The sequence below is a fragment of the Trachemys scripta genome, chromosome 5 (genome assembly GCF_013100865.1).
Source record: "Trachemys scripta elegans isolate TJP31775 chromosome 5, CAS_Tse_1.0, whole genome shotgun sequence".
Taxonomy (NCBI): Eukaryota; Metazoa; Chordata; order Testudines; family Emydidae; genus Trachemys; species Trachemys scripta.
In genome coordinates this window covers 124,732,295-124,744,790 of record NC_048302.1, presented here as the reverse complement: position 1 = coordinate 124,744,790, position 12,496 = coordinate 124,732,295, and the positions used below count along the sequence as shown (strand labels likewise).

The 12,496-nt window shown below is 39.5% G+C and overlaps 1 protein-coding gene across 12 annotated transcripts in view; it reads right to left on the bottom strand.

Moving 5' to 3' along the window:
* CTBP1 (C-terminal binding protein 1) overlaps positions 1 to 12,496 on the bottom strand; it is a 408,882-nt gene that overhangs the window by 22,473 nt on the left and 373,913 nt on the right. For all 12 annotated transcript variants that reach the window (XM_034770880.1, XM_034770890.1, XM_034770889.1 and 9 more), the window contains 2 exons: positions 8,618 to 8,762; positions 1,277 to 1,483 (listed from right to left, as the gene is read on the bottom strand). In XM_034770880.1, coding sequence (XP_034626771.1) covers positions 1,277 to 1,483; positions 8,618 to 8,762 — 352 coding nt within the window. The remainder of the gene's footprint in view (positions 1 to 1,276; positions 1,484 to 8,617; positions 8,763 to 12,496) is intronic.

Below are 12,496 nucleotides of genomic sequence, written 5' to 3'. Positions count from 1 at the left end.
TTTTTTAAACACCTTTCCTCTCAAGTCACGTTTCCTAAACCTTTTATCATTTTTGTTGCTCTCCTCTCCCCAATTTGTCCACATCCTGCCTGAAGTGTGGTGCCCAGAACTGGACACAGTACTGCAGCTGAAGCCTCACCAGTGCCAAGAATAATTCCTCCCATGTCTTACATTCGATGCTTCTGTTAATACCCCTGAATGATATTAGCCTTTGTCGCAACTGCATCACATTGTTGACTCAAACTCAATTTGTGATCTACTATAACCCCCAGATCCTTTTCAGCAGTATTACACTGAGCCAGTTATTCCCCATTTTGTAGTTGCATATTTAAATATTTCCTTCTTCAGTCTAGTACTTTGCACTTGTTTTCAATGAATTTCATCGTGTTGATTTCAGACGAATTTTCTAATTTGCCAAGGTCACTTTGAATTCTAATCCAATCAGACAAAGAGCTTGCAACCCCTCCCAGCTTTGTCTCATCTGCACTTTTTATAAGCATACTCTGTACTCCATTATCCAATTCACTAATGAAAATATTTTATGAATCTTGCAGGACCCCTTCTGGTATGTTAAAGATAACTGTAGGAGGGGAAAAAACTAACACTGAAATAAGCCCAAATGGAGTATTGGACAGCAAGTTAAATAGGATTATGCAACGTAATACGGCACCAAATAAGGCTAATCTGATATTGGGATAATTAGGCAGAGGCCTCGTGATGGAACAGGGAAGTGATATGATGTATATAATTCTGCAGCACCTGTGTGTCTGATTCTCAGAAAGATGTAGAGAAATTCAGGGTAGAACAATAACAAAATTAGATAGGTTGTTGGATGGACTGACTAGGTGGAAATATTAAGTGATGATTTAGGAAGGGGAACAAAGTAACCACCTATAAATATTTGAAAGTTATAAAAACCAAGGATGGAGAAGTACTATTCACCATGATACAATGGAGCATGATTAGAAGTAATGGGATGAAATTAAAGAAGAGAAAGATTAAAACTATCAGGAGAAAAAACTATTAGATTTTGAAGTAGTCTTCTAAGGTAAACAGAGGAAGCCCCATGAGTTGGGGACATTTATAATTTTTATTTAGCATGGGTATTACTTGTTCGGCATACAAGCTTGGACAAAGCGAATATTCTGCAAGGAGCAATCCTGCACTGCAGGGGATGGCTTACATGACTCATCTTTTCCATCTTCAATTTCCACAATTCCATCACAATGGGGAAAAAAAAACCTGAAAATCAACTGTCTACTCAGAGTCAACATACCTAATCCAATAATGCCCAAGGTTTCCCCTCTAATCCTGGCAGCTCCAGAAGCAACTTCCCGTATCTGCTCAACACTCTGTACTCTTGTGCCTTCTCGCAAGGCCTGGTGAAGCCAGGTGGTTCGCCTGTAAAGGTTCAGGATGTGGCACATTGTAGAATCTGCTGTCTCTTCTACTGATGCTGCTGGCACATTACATACTGCAATTCCTGAAAGAAAAAGGTTATACATTTACTGAATATGTCACACACTCTTTCCCCCCTCCCCCCACTCAAAAGTCACCCTAGAGTTTACGGAATAAATTATTCTAGAGTCAAGGATATTGTAGATTTACAAATATTTACAATTGATATTTTCACATGCTGTTTGTATGAACATCAGAGTTCATGGCTTGAATGATAGTGGCAGGACTTGTTAAAATACATAATTAAAGTATGCAAAAAGCTGGTTTTGGAATTCGTCACTATTTAATAGGTTTTAAACTTTACAGGAGTAATGAAGAGATGCACTAAAAAAATTCCAAAAGGAAAGCTGCAAAAGGGATATTGTCTGGTAGTTCAGTCTCCAAAACCACTACTAATAGAAACATATTTATGACATTTCAAAAGTTTTCACAAAAACGAAAATTCTTTGAATGTAAACATCTCTGTGCAAAAGTGCAGCATCTGGTTAATGCATGACAGTACGCAAGTGCAGCTATGTAATCTATTTCCATTATCAAACCTATTTGTTAAATGTATGATTTTTATTTTTTTTTTTTTTTTTTGAGGAGGCTAGTTAAATGGAAATTAAAAGGTACAGTTTCCAAAAGTGAAATGTCTGCAAGCAGCAGGGAAACGCTGTAAAAACACCATAATAGAAGCTCAACTAAATATATACCCCAAATTAAAAACCTGCCACCATGGATAAACAACAGAGTAAACAAAGTGGTTAGAGACAAAAAGACATCCTTTAAAATTGGAAGTGAAATCCTACTGAGGAAAATAGAAGGGAGCATAAACTCTGGCAAGTCAAGTGTAAAAGTATAATTAGGCAGGGCAAAAAACAATTTGAAGAGCAACTAGCCAAAGACTCAAAAACTAACAGCAATTTTTTAAGTACACCAGATGCAGGAATCCTGCCAACCAACTAATGGGACCACTGGACGATCAAGGTGCTAAAGGGGCACTCAAGGTAAGTCTGGCCATTGTGGAGAAGCTAAATGAATTCTTGGCGTTAGTCTTCACTGCAGAGGATGTGAGGAAGATTTCCACACCTGAGCCATTCATTTTAGGTGACAAATCTGAGGAACTGTCCCAGACTGAGGGGTCATTAGAGGAGGTTTTGGAACAAATTGATAAATTAATCAGTAATAAGTCACCAGGAACAGACGATATTCACCCAAGAGTTTTGAAGGAACTCAAATATGAAACTGCAGAGCTATTAGCTAACTGTGGTGTGTAAATCAGCTTCTGTACCAGATGAGGAGGCGATCTAACGTGACACCAATTTTTTAAAAAGGCTCCAGAAGCAATCCTGGCAATTACAGGCTGGTAAGTCTAACTTCAGTACCTTGCAAATTGGCTGACCCTATTGTAAAGAACAGAATGATCAGATACATACATGAACACGATTTGCTGGGGAAGAGTCAATATGGCTTTTGTAAAGGGAAATCACATCTCACCAATTTATAAAAATTCTTTGGGGGTGTCAACAATCGTGGACAAGTGTGATCTAGTTTATATAGTGTACTTGGACTTTCAGAAAGCTTTTGACAAGGTTCCTCATCAAAGGCTCTTAAGCAAAGAAAGCTGTCATGGGATAAGAGGGAAGATCTTCTCATGGATCAGTAACTGGTTAAAAAAAAAAAAAGTAGGAAACAAAGGGTCGGAATACATGGTCAGTTTTCGGAATGGAGAGAGGGATAAATAGTGATGTCCCCCAGGGATCTGTACTGGGACCAGTGACATTCAACATATTCATCAATGGTCTGGAAGAAGGGGTAAACAGTGAGGTAGCAAAATCTGCAGACAATACAAAACTACTCAAACAAGTTATGTCTAAAGCAGACTGCAAAAAAGTTACAAATGGATCTCACAAAACTGGGTGACTGGCAACAAAATGGCAGAAGAAATTCAATGTTGATAAATGCAAAATAATGCATATTGAAAAACATAATCCCAACTATACATAGAAAATGATAGGGTCTAACTTAGCTGTTACCACTCAAAAAAGATTTTTGAGTCATTGTGGATAGTTTTCTGAAAACGTCCGCTCAATAGGCAGAGGCAGTCAAAAAAAGCTAATATAATATTAGGAACAGGATAGATAAGACAGAAAATAGCACAATACCACTATATAAATCCATGGTATGCTCAAACCTGGAATACTTCATGCAGTTTTATGAGGAGAGATTAAAAAGACTGGGACTTTTCAACTTGGACGGGCTATGATAGAGGTCTATAAAGTTGTGAACGGTGAGGAGAAAGCAAATAAGGAAGTGTTATTTACTCCTTCACATAACAAAAACAAGGGGCCACTCCATGAAATTAGTAAGCAGCAGGTTTAAAACAAACAAAAGGAAGTACTTCTTCACACAATGCACAATCAAGCTGTGAACTCGTTGCTAGTGGATGCTGTGAAGGCCAAAACTATAATGGCGTTCAAAAAAGAATTAGAAACATTCATGGAGGGTATGTGCATTAACAGCTGTTAGCCAAGCTGGTCAGGGATGCAACCCCATGCTCTGGGTGTCCCTAGCCTCTCACTGCCAGAAGCTGGGAATGGGCGACAGGGGATGGATCACTTGATGATTACCTGTTCTGTTCATTCCCTCTGGGGCACCTGGCATTGGCCACTGTTGGAAGACAGGATACTGGGCTAGGTGGACCATTGGTCTGACCCATTATAGCCGTTCTTATGTTCTTTTCATACTGAGAAATCCATACTAAGGCCTGATCTTACAAATAGTTATGCCCATGAGTAGTCTCGTTAAGCTCAATGGGACTAATTCGTGTGTAAGTGTATGGAGGACCAGGACAGTATGTTTATTTATGGCTTCTCAATATATTTTTGCTGGAGATATTTTATTAGCTATATAACATGGACATCGTGCTATGTGTTTATATTAGCCAAGGCAAAGTCAAGACATGTGCCTTGCACTGGCAACAAAAGAGGTGAGGTTTGTGCTGGTTCTTAAACTGTATTAGTTAGACTCATAGAAGGTTAGGGTTGGAAGAGACCTCAGGAGGTCATCTAGTCCAACCCCCTGCTCAAAGCAGGACTAACCCCAACTAACAACTGAATCATCCCAGCGAGGGTTTTGTCAAGCCCTGTTATACAAGAAAGCTTTATTTATATAAACTAATGAAGATCTCAAACTATTTTAGAAATATTAGTGAAAGCTCACCAGGCCCCTTCTGGGGCAGGTATGATTATATCCACTTCATACATGGGTAAAGTGAGAGACAGAAAAGAACAGCTTACTCAAGACTGCACAACTAGTGAGTGAAATTGCTGTGAACAGAAACAGGAGCCCTGACCCTCAGTCCCCAAGCTAACCAGTAAAGACACACCCTACCTAAATCTTCATATAGAGGTGCTAAGACTGCTCCTACAAGGTGTTTGAAGATAATAGGAGTTTATGGTGCTAAGCACCTGGCAATAGCTGGTCTGTAGTGAGCAGGACATGGAGGCAAGAAGGTGAGAGAAAGTAAGAGAGAAACTCCTGCTGACTTCAACGGAAGTCGGATTGGGCATCAGAGATTGAATCCAAAATCCTTTGTAGTCAATGGCAGTTATTCCCAAAAATGGAATAGATCTCAGGTGAGTTGGCTTTGCCACTATGGACACATTTGCCACCTTGCAAGAGTTTTCCAGACAATAATTTCCTTGCAGTACTCAATATATGCTTCACAGTTAAGAAAATAACTTGTTTTCTGCAATAACCCTAGCGAATGTTGTTTACTTTAAAAAGCTTTTGTCCTGCTTAAATGTTGCCTCTTCTCAGCTACTTCCATGTACGGTATGTTCGGTGACCAGATAGCAAATGTGAAAAATCAGGACAGAGGGTTGGGGTGGTATTAGGAGCTTATATAAGAAAAAGCACCAAATATCGGGACTGTCCCTATAAAATCAGGACATCTGGTCACCCTAACTGTATGCGCCCTTTCTATTTACCAGCTGTGACTCCTGACAAAATTTGTGTTCAGACTGCTGATGATTCCTGTTATACATTTCAATGGAGATGAATAAGTACTGTTTTCTTCAACAACTACTAGGGCATTTTTCACTGTAGATATTTGTACATAAATAAAAATTAAATAAGCTGCTTCAGCTAACAAAGGACCATCCACTTTGGCTTGAGGGAATAATGACAACCTAGCTTTAATATTATGAACGTCACATCTTATGAAGCAAGAGAGACAGAACAATATTCTCTTCAATAATAGGAACAATGTCACTAATTTGATAAATTATCATCTCAAACCCTATTTATCTACAGTGTAAATCCAAATTTCTTTATTCTGCTGGCTTGCACCTTTATTGACTTTTGAGATCAATAAAAAAAAAACCTATATCAGGTTGGCCGCATAACTATTTTTCCTTTCAGTGCTGTGCGGAATCATCTGCTGAGTCACTGCTCTTAGATTTATTACGATAAAACAGCTTCCTTTGCTGGCATATCATTCTTGGCATCCTGCTAGCACGAACTGGAGTATGAATCCCAACATTGTAAAGGAAAGAGGCAAAATGAGTACCCTTGTTTAACTGGAGGATAAAATTACGTTAAACCTATCATATTAAATGGCTTTATGTGGTTATACAAGAAAAAAGTGCCGTTTTCATGGAACAAAAATACAAATTCATAAACATATATTTTAATGCCCAGCATCTACCAAACACTGCTTTCTACAGAGTTAGAAATGTTTCATTACATGTCTGAAGAAAGAAACAAGGAACTACCACTCACCTTTCAGCTTGCTGGAACTTTCCTTGCACATCGTACAGTTGTCCCTAGAAGGCTGTAGGGAGAAGGGTCAAGTAACCTTTCACCTAAGTTCTAGAGTTTCTTTTTCCATTCTCCCACCTCTAAATAGTTTACTACATATAGGCAGTTGAAATAAGGAGCAGCAACAGGAGGAGAAGAACAAGGAGAAAGTGGACAAGCACAAGACTTACCATAGAGGAATAAGGGTATGGCCTTCCCACTGAGAAAACAGTACTATATTATTATTATTAGGTGGGTGGGTGCAGAATAGCTTCTGTGATTTCTTTGACACACTTTTCCCCCACACTGATCTCAGTGGTCTGGTCTACACACACACACCCCTAGAAAGCCCAAGACTAGCTGGCTCCAGCCAAAGCCCCAGCCCTATTTGCCTTCTATAGGCTCATTCCCACCTCCCTGATTACTCATCTCCTCTCAGGTTTTTCTCAGCACATAAGCAGCAACTCACAAGCTTGTGGAAAAAGTCAGATTTTTTCAAGTTTTTCCATGGGAAACTCTTGGTTCCCCCTTTTTTGTGAAATACACATCAACCAAAAATGGCAGCATGAAAAGAATGCAGCTGTAATCATAGCTACAAAAATATTTTCTTCTAAAGTGAAAAAAATTCTCATGTGATCTCCACTAAGTAGGCTTCTGATAAAATACCTGGCATTTACAATAGATTATTCTGAATATTGTTGCTACTACCACAAGACCTTACTTCCACCGCACATTTCATCAGCAGATGAAAGTGGTTTACAAACAGTAATTAACTCTCACATCACCTCTATGAGGTATGTATTATTTATACCAGTTCTGCAGAGGGGGAACTGAGTGACAGGTAGGTTAAGTGATTTTGCAAGTAATGGTAAGTCAGTAGTTGAATTCCAGTCACTAGCTCTAGCCAGATGGAGCTTAAAAATCAGACTTTCAACTTTCATCCAGTTTTTACTGACTAAAAAGCAAAACCGACAGTCATTTCATTGGGAGGGGACAATTTTATTCATTGAAGATAGGCATGGATCAATACCCTGGATCCTAATTGTATATCTTAAATGAGTCTAATCAGAGCCTCAGACTTGACTGCTTAGAAATATTGCAATTTAGCATTTAGATCTGAATCAGAACATTCCCAAAGTCTGGGTGTTCAAGTTTGGACAGTTACAGAGATAGGCTTGAGTTGTGAACCTGTAACCCAGCAAGGATGCCTGCCTGCATGTACAGATCATATTCTTGCCTGGAGTCCCATTTGCTTCAGTAGGATTCTGCACAAGTAGAAACTTTTGCAGGACTGGGGTCTTAATTGTGAACCCAGAGTTAGGGTTTGGACCTAGTATTTTGCTTCAGGCCCACCTCTATGATGTAAGATTACAAACGAACATATCTGTGTTCATCACAATGCATATGTCTAACCTCGTTAATGGAGGTTCAAGGTAGGCACCAAAAGGAGAACAGCCCCCTAAGCATCTTCAGATCTAACCTGCTCCTGAGGCATTTGTCACACTAGAAAAAAATCTATTGTAACTATGCCTAACTTGTAAAAAAAAATAGAAGCCAAGGAAACTGGTGTTGGGTGGCTCACTCTTATTTACTAACAAACAACCCAGGACTTCAACCACTTACTACTTCAGTGGGACTGACACTGCAATAAGTACTACACGAAGTAGTAAATGTTTGCAGGACCTAGTCAAAAGAGACAGGAAGAAAATTATCAGGTAATTTGTTCCCAGTTTATTCAGAAAAATTGAAGAAATAACCTGGAAACTTGTAATTTGAGAATAGAGCTTTGTTTTTGACTGTTGTGAATCAAATAACAGTTCAAATCAGATTGCAGCTTTTGAATAATGGGAGAGTGAAGATCCTCTCCCCAAAATTCTCCAGTGGTTTAGTTTATTTTTCATGTAATTACAATTGATTCTTTGATAAAACTGATATGCCTGATTTGCCTACCAGGAAAAGCTTCTGAACTAGATCTTACAGTCCAAAACACAGGTACTAGACCATAGGTAATGTTTCATTTTATTTTTAGTATGCCATAATACTGACAGAATTATACATTGTGACTGGATTACAGTCTGTAGCAATTTAAATAGAAAGTCTCCTGTTTACAGTTTTTAAAAAAGTCTGCTCTTAGTCTTGAAATGTGTCTTGAATAGGCAGACTGCCATCCTGTCACAAATACATTATCAGTTAATTAACTAATGCTAATATCACCATAATGATTCTTGAACACTTTGATGAGAAAATTATACAGCTTATATATTATGTTAGCACAAATTATACAGCAAATGTTGATGCAAAGACTTAGATGCTATCACATTTCTGGAGGCAACTATAACATGTTCAAATAAAACAGTGTCTTTAATAATCATACCTAAATCCCCAGCAGATTTGATGTCAATGTTATCAAAACCACTGCCAATTCGGACAATTATTCGAAGTGCTTTGAATTTCTCCAGGTCTTCTCGTGTTAAAGTGATAGTGTGATACATCAGTGCACCCACTGCTTCATTTAGTACCTAGAATTTAAAAAAATAAAAATAAAAAAAAAAGAACAAACCTTGCTTCATGTAATCTGATTTTTTTTCCTTTTCATTGCATTTGGGTTTCATCATGTATTAAAATTTGGCAGGTCTGAAGGACTCTGTAATAATTACAAAAAATCAGTTTTATTTTTAAAAACTTTTCTCCGAATATTTTCAAGCATCTTGGTAGCCATATCTTTTTTCACTATAAAATTCTGCAAAAGGGATATGCTTATTAGGAGTCCTAGTGATTTTGATGGTATATCCAAGTACTTTCCGGATCGCAAACCAATACAAGCACACAATTTAAAGACTCAGAGGACACAGGTTGGACACCACTACATTATATCTGGGCCTGTTCAGGCTACTGTATGGCAGTAGGGGGGAGACTGACTGGGGGGCTGGGAAAAGTGAGAGACATTCTTTATGGAACAAGCGGCCTTTTGTTTAAACCAGTGAGCTCTGTGCGTGTGTGTATTTATTTACCAGCCATGTGGTGGTAGCATCAATGTAACAAACAGGTGTGCAAGTGACTAATCTTTTTGTATTTTATTTTTAAAGTTCAGGACTCTCCTAGAGCTACGGACAATTGGGCAGGAAATCGCGAAGTCAGATGGTGATCACCAGTAACTGTATATTATTTCACACTAACTTACTTTCTTGATGATGTTAGCACTCTTTGCACCTAGTATGCCATAAGATTAAAATAAACCATTAAAAATCATGATTAAGGAGGAAAATATTGAGCTCTCAAAAAGCAAACTAGAGAACTCTGAATTTAGACAAAGAACTCCTGTGCTAATGTTAGTTATTAAAACTATTCCTGGTTGTTGGATTTCATCTGAATAAAGCTCATCTGAAGTGCATTACAAACCGTATAGTTACTAATGCAAAAAGACTAGTTACTAAGGAAGGGTCTTATGCTTTGAGAATACATGTAGAAAATACATTTAGTGAAGGAGCTCACCCATTACTGAAATTACTTACATTCATAGAAAGAAGGCGAAAAGGTTGCAAATTGCACTAAAAACGAAAAGACATGTTTTTTCTACTTTTATATATAAAATATGTAAAAGATGAAATTATAATACAAAATAAACACAGAAGGCTTTAACAAAAAACAAAACAAAACAACAACCACCACCACCTTTAGAAAAATCAGCCATGCTGCAAAGACCTGACTAACTTAACTAGAGCATGCATGCCAACATATATCTGTAAAGTACCATTGGGACGATGGTGATGGGTGCATTAGAACTAGATTAGTATAGCATAGCATATTATAGTATAAAGTCTGTTCTGACTGTTTTTCAGCATTTCCTGTTGTCGCAGAAATTCCTGTCCGTTCCAGCTAATAATTTTATTTCCCTGTAAAGGGGTTTCTATACGCTGTAATGTTCAGCTAAAGAAAATGAAGCTTATTCTAGGTACTGTAACATACAGCACGAATAGTCAAAGACAAACTGATGTAATTTTAATACAAAAATATCAGCTAGTGTCAATGTCAGTAAGATAGACAGATATAAAATATAAAACTGGAATTTCACATAAGGTCAAATGGGGCAGTCAGAGTATTTTCTCTCTTGCTCTCTAACATGGGCTTTTTTAACTCCCTAAACTAGAAATGTGTAAAAATAGCATGGCTCCAGAAATGAAAGTGGATATAAAAAAATGAAATGGCCCAAATGGTACCAATTAAGTATATGTCCATCTGCAGTCATTCTTGTTCCATCGGATATTTTATCCTGCCACTGTGCTTTTTCAAATAGAAAGGGTTTGTTATAAAAGGTCAGGTATAGGACCTTCTGTTACCTGCCCTCTATTATAGGCCAGTATTTATTTATTTATTTCCCTTTTGTGGCTGACACACCAATTTACCTCCATTAGAAGCTGTAGCAAACTGCCTGCTTCAAAGTCATCGTGACATTCCTCTTTGGACTGGCTCATACGGTTTGCAATCAGAACTGGACAGCCAGGTCTTTCAGCTCCTCCTCCTCTTCCCCACAAGGACTGCACCAGCATCAAAATGTATTAAGTCCTCACAGGCCTTAACAGAATCTGTGCCACAGATGTGGTGGACATTTATGTTTTAAAGACCTTTTCAAATACTGACTTGAGTGCTGACTGTCACAGAGTGTGGGGGAGTCAGGGCCCTGCACCCCCAATTCCTGCGATTCACCGTGACTCTCAGCCAGCCAGTAAAACGGAAGGTTTATTAGATGACAGGAACACAGTCCCAAACAGAGCTTGTAGGTACAACTAGGACCCCTCAATCAAGTACCCAGAGGGGTAGGGAGCTTATCCCTCAGCTTTGGGGTTCCCTCTGTTTCCCCAGCCACTTCAAAACGAAAACCCCTCCAGCAGTCTCCTTCAGCCACTGCCCCCGGCTCCACCCCCAGCCTTTGTCCAGTTTCCCGGGCAAAAGGTGTCACCTGGCCCCAATCTCCCCCTGGGCTCAAGTTACATGCTCAGGTATCCTCACCCCGGTATCCCATCACCAATGCAGACAGTCTCAAAACTCCCACGCAACATTCCCAGGTCAACCCGACCCACTCCCTACTCCATCATACTGACTACTTGGGGCTACAATTCCTCTTCGTTTTCCTAATTATTTGTAATTATACTTTAGCACTGAACTATCACAGCCATTCTGGGTAACATCAGATGTTCACCACCATAAGAGCTTTCCTTTGTAATTTTTTGAGGGGAGATAACCCTTAATGCCTCCCATTTATACAAAAATCTAACAGCCTTAGCATAACATGCTAAAAGCTTCAAATAACCAGGTTGGGAGCAGCATTCTGACTGACTCTGTGGATGAGGGGAAAGCAGTGGATGTGTTATTCCTTGACTTTAGCAAAGCTTTTGATACGGTCTCCCACAGTATTCTTGCCACCAAGTTAAAGAAGTATGGGATGGATGAATGGACTATAAGATGGATAGAAAGCTGGCTAGATTGTCGGGCTCAACGGGTAGTGATCAACGGCTCCATGTCTAGCTGGCAGCCGGTTTCAAGCGGAGTGCCCCAGGGGTTGGTCCTGGGGCCGGTTTTGTTCAATATCTTCTTTAATGATCTGGCGGATGGTGTGGACTGCACTCTCAGCAAGTTTGCAGATGACACTAAACTGGGAGGAGTGGTAGATACGCTGGAGGGTAGGGATAGGATACAGAGGGACCTAGACAAATTAGAGGATTGGGCCAAAAGAAACCTGATGAGGTTCAACAAGGACAAGTGCAGAGTCCTACACTTAGGGCAGAAGAATCCCATGCACTGTTACAGACTAGGGACCGAATGGCTAGGAAGCAGTTCTGCAGAAAAGGACCTAGGGGTTACAGTGGATGAGAAGCTAGATATGAGTCAAAAGTGTGCCCTTGTTGCCAAGAAGGCTAACGGCTTTTTGGGCTGTATAAGTAGGGGCATTGCCAGCAGATCGAGGGACGTGATCATTCCCCTCTATTCGACATTGGTCAGGCCTCATCTGGAGTACTGTGTCCCGTTTTGGACCCCACACTACAAGAAGGATGTGGAAAAATTGGAAAGAGTCCAGCGGAGGGCAACAAAAATGATTAGGGGGCTGGAGCACATGACTTGTGAGGAGAGGCTGAGGGAACTGGGATTGTTTAGTCTGCAGAAGAGAAGAATGAAGGGGGATTTGATAGCTGCTTTCAACTATCTGAAAGGGGTTCCAAAGAGGATGGATCTATACTGTTTTCAGTGGTAGCAGGTG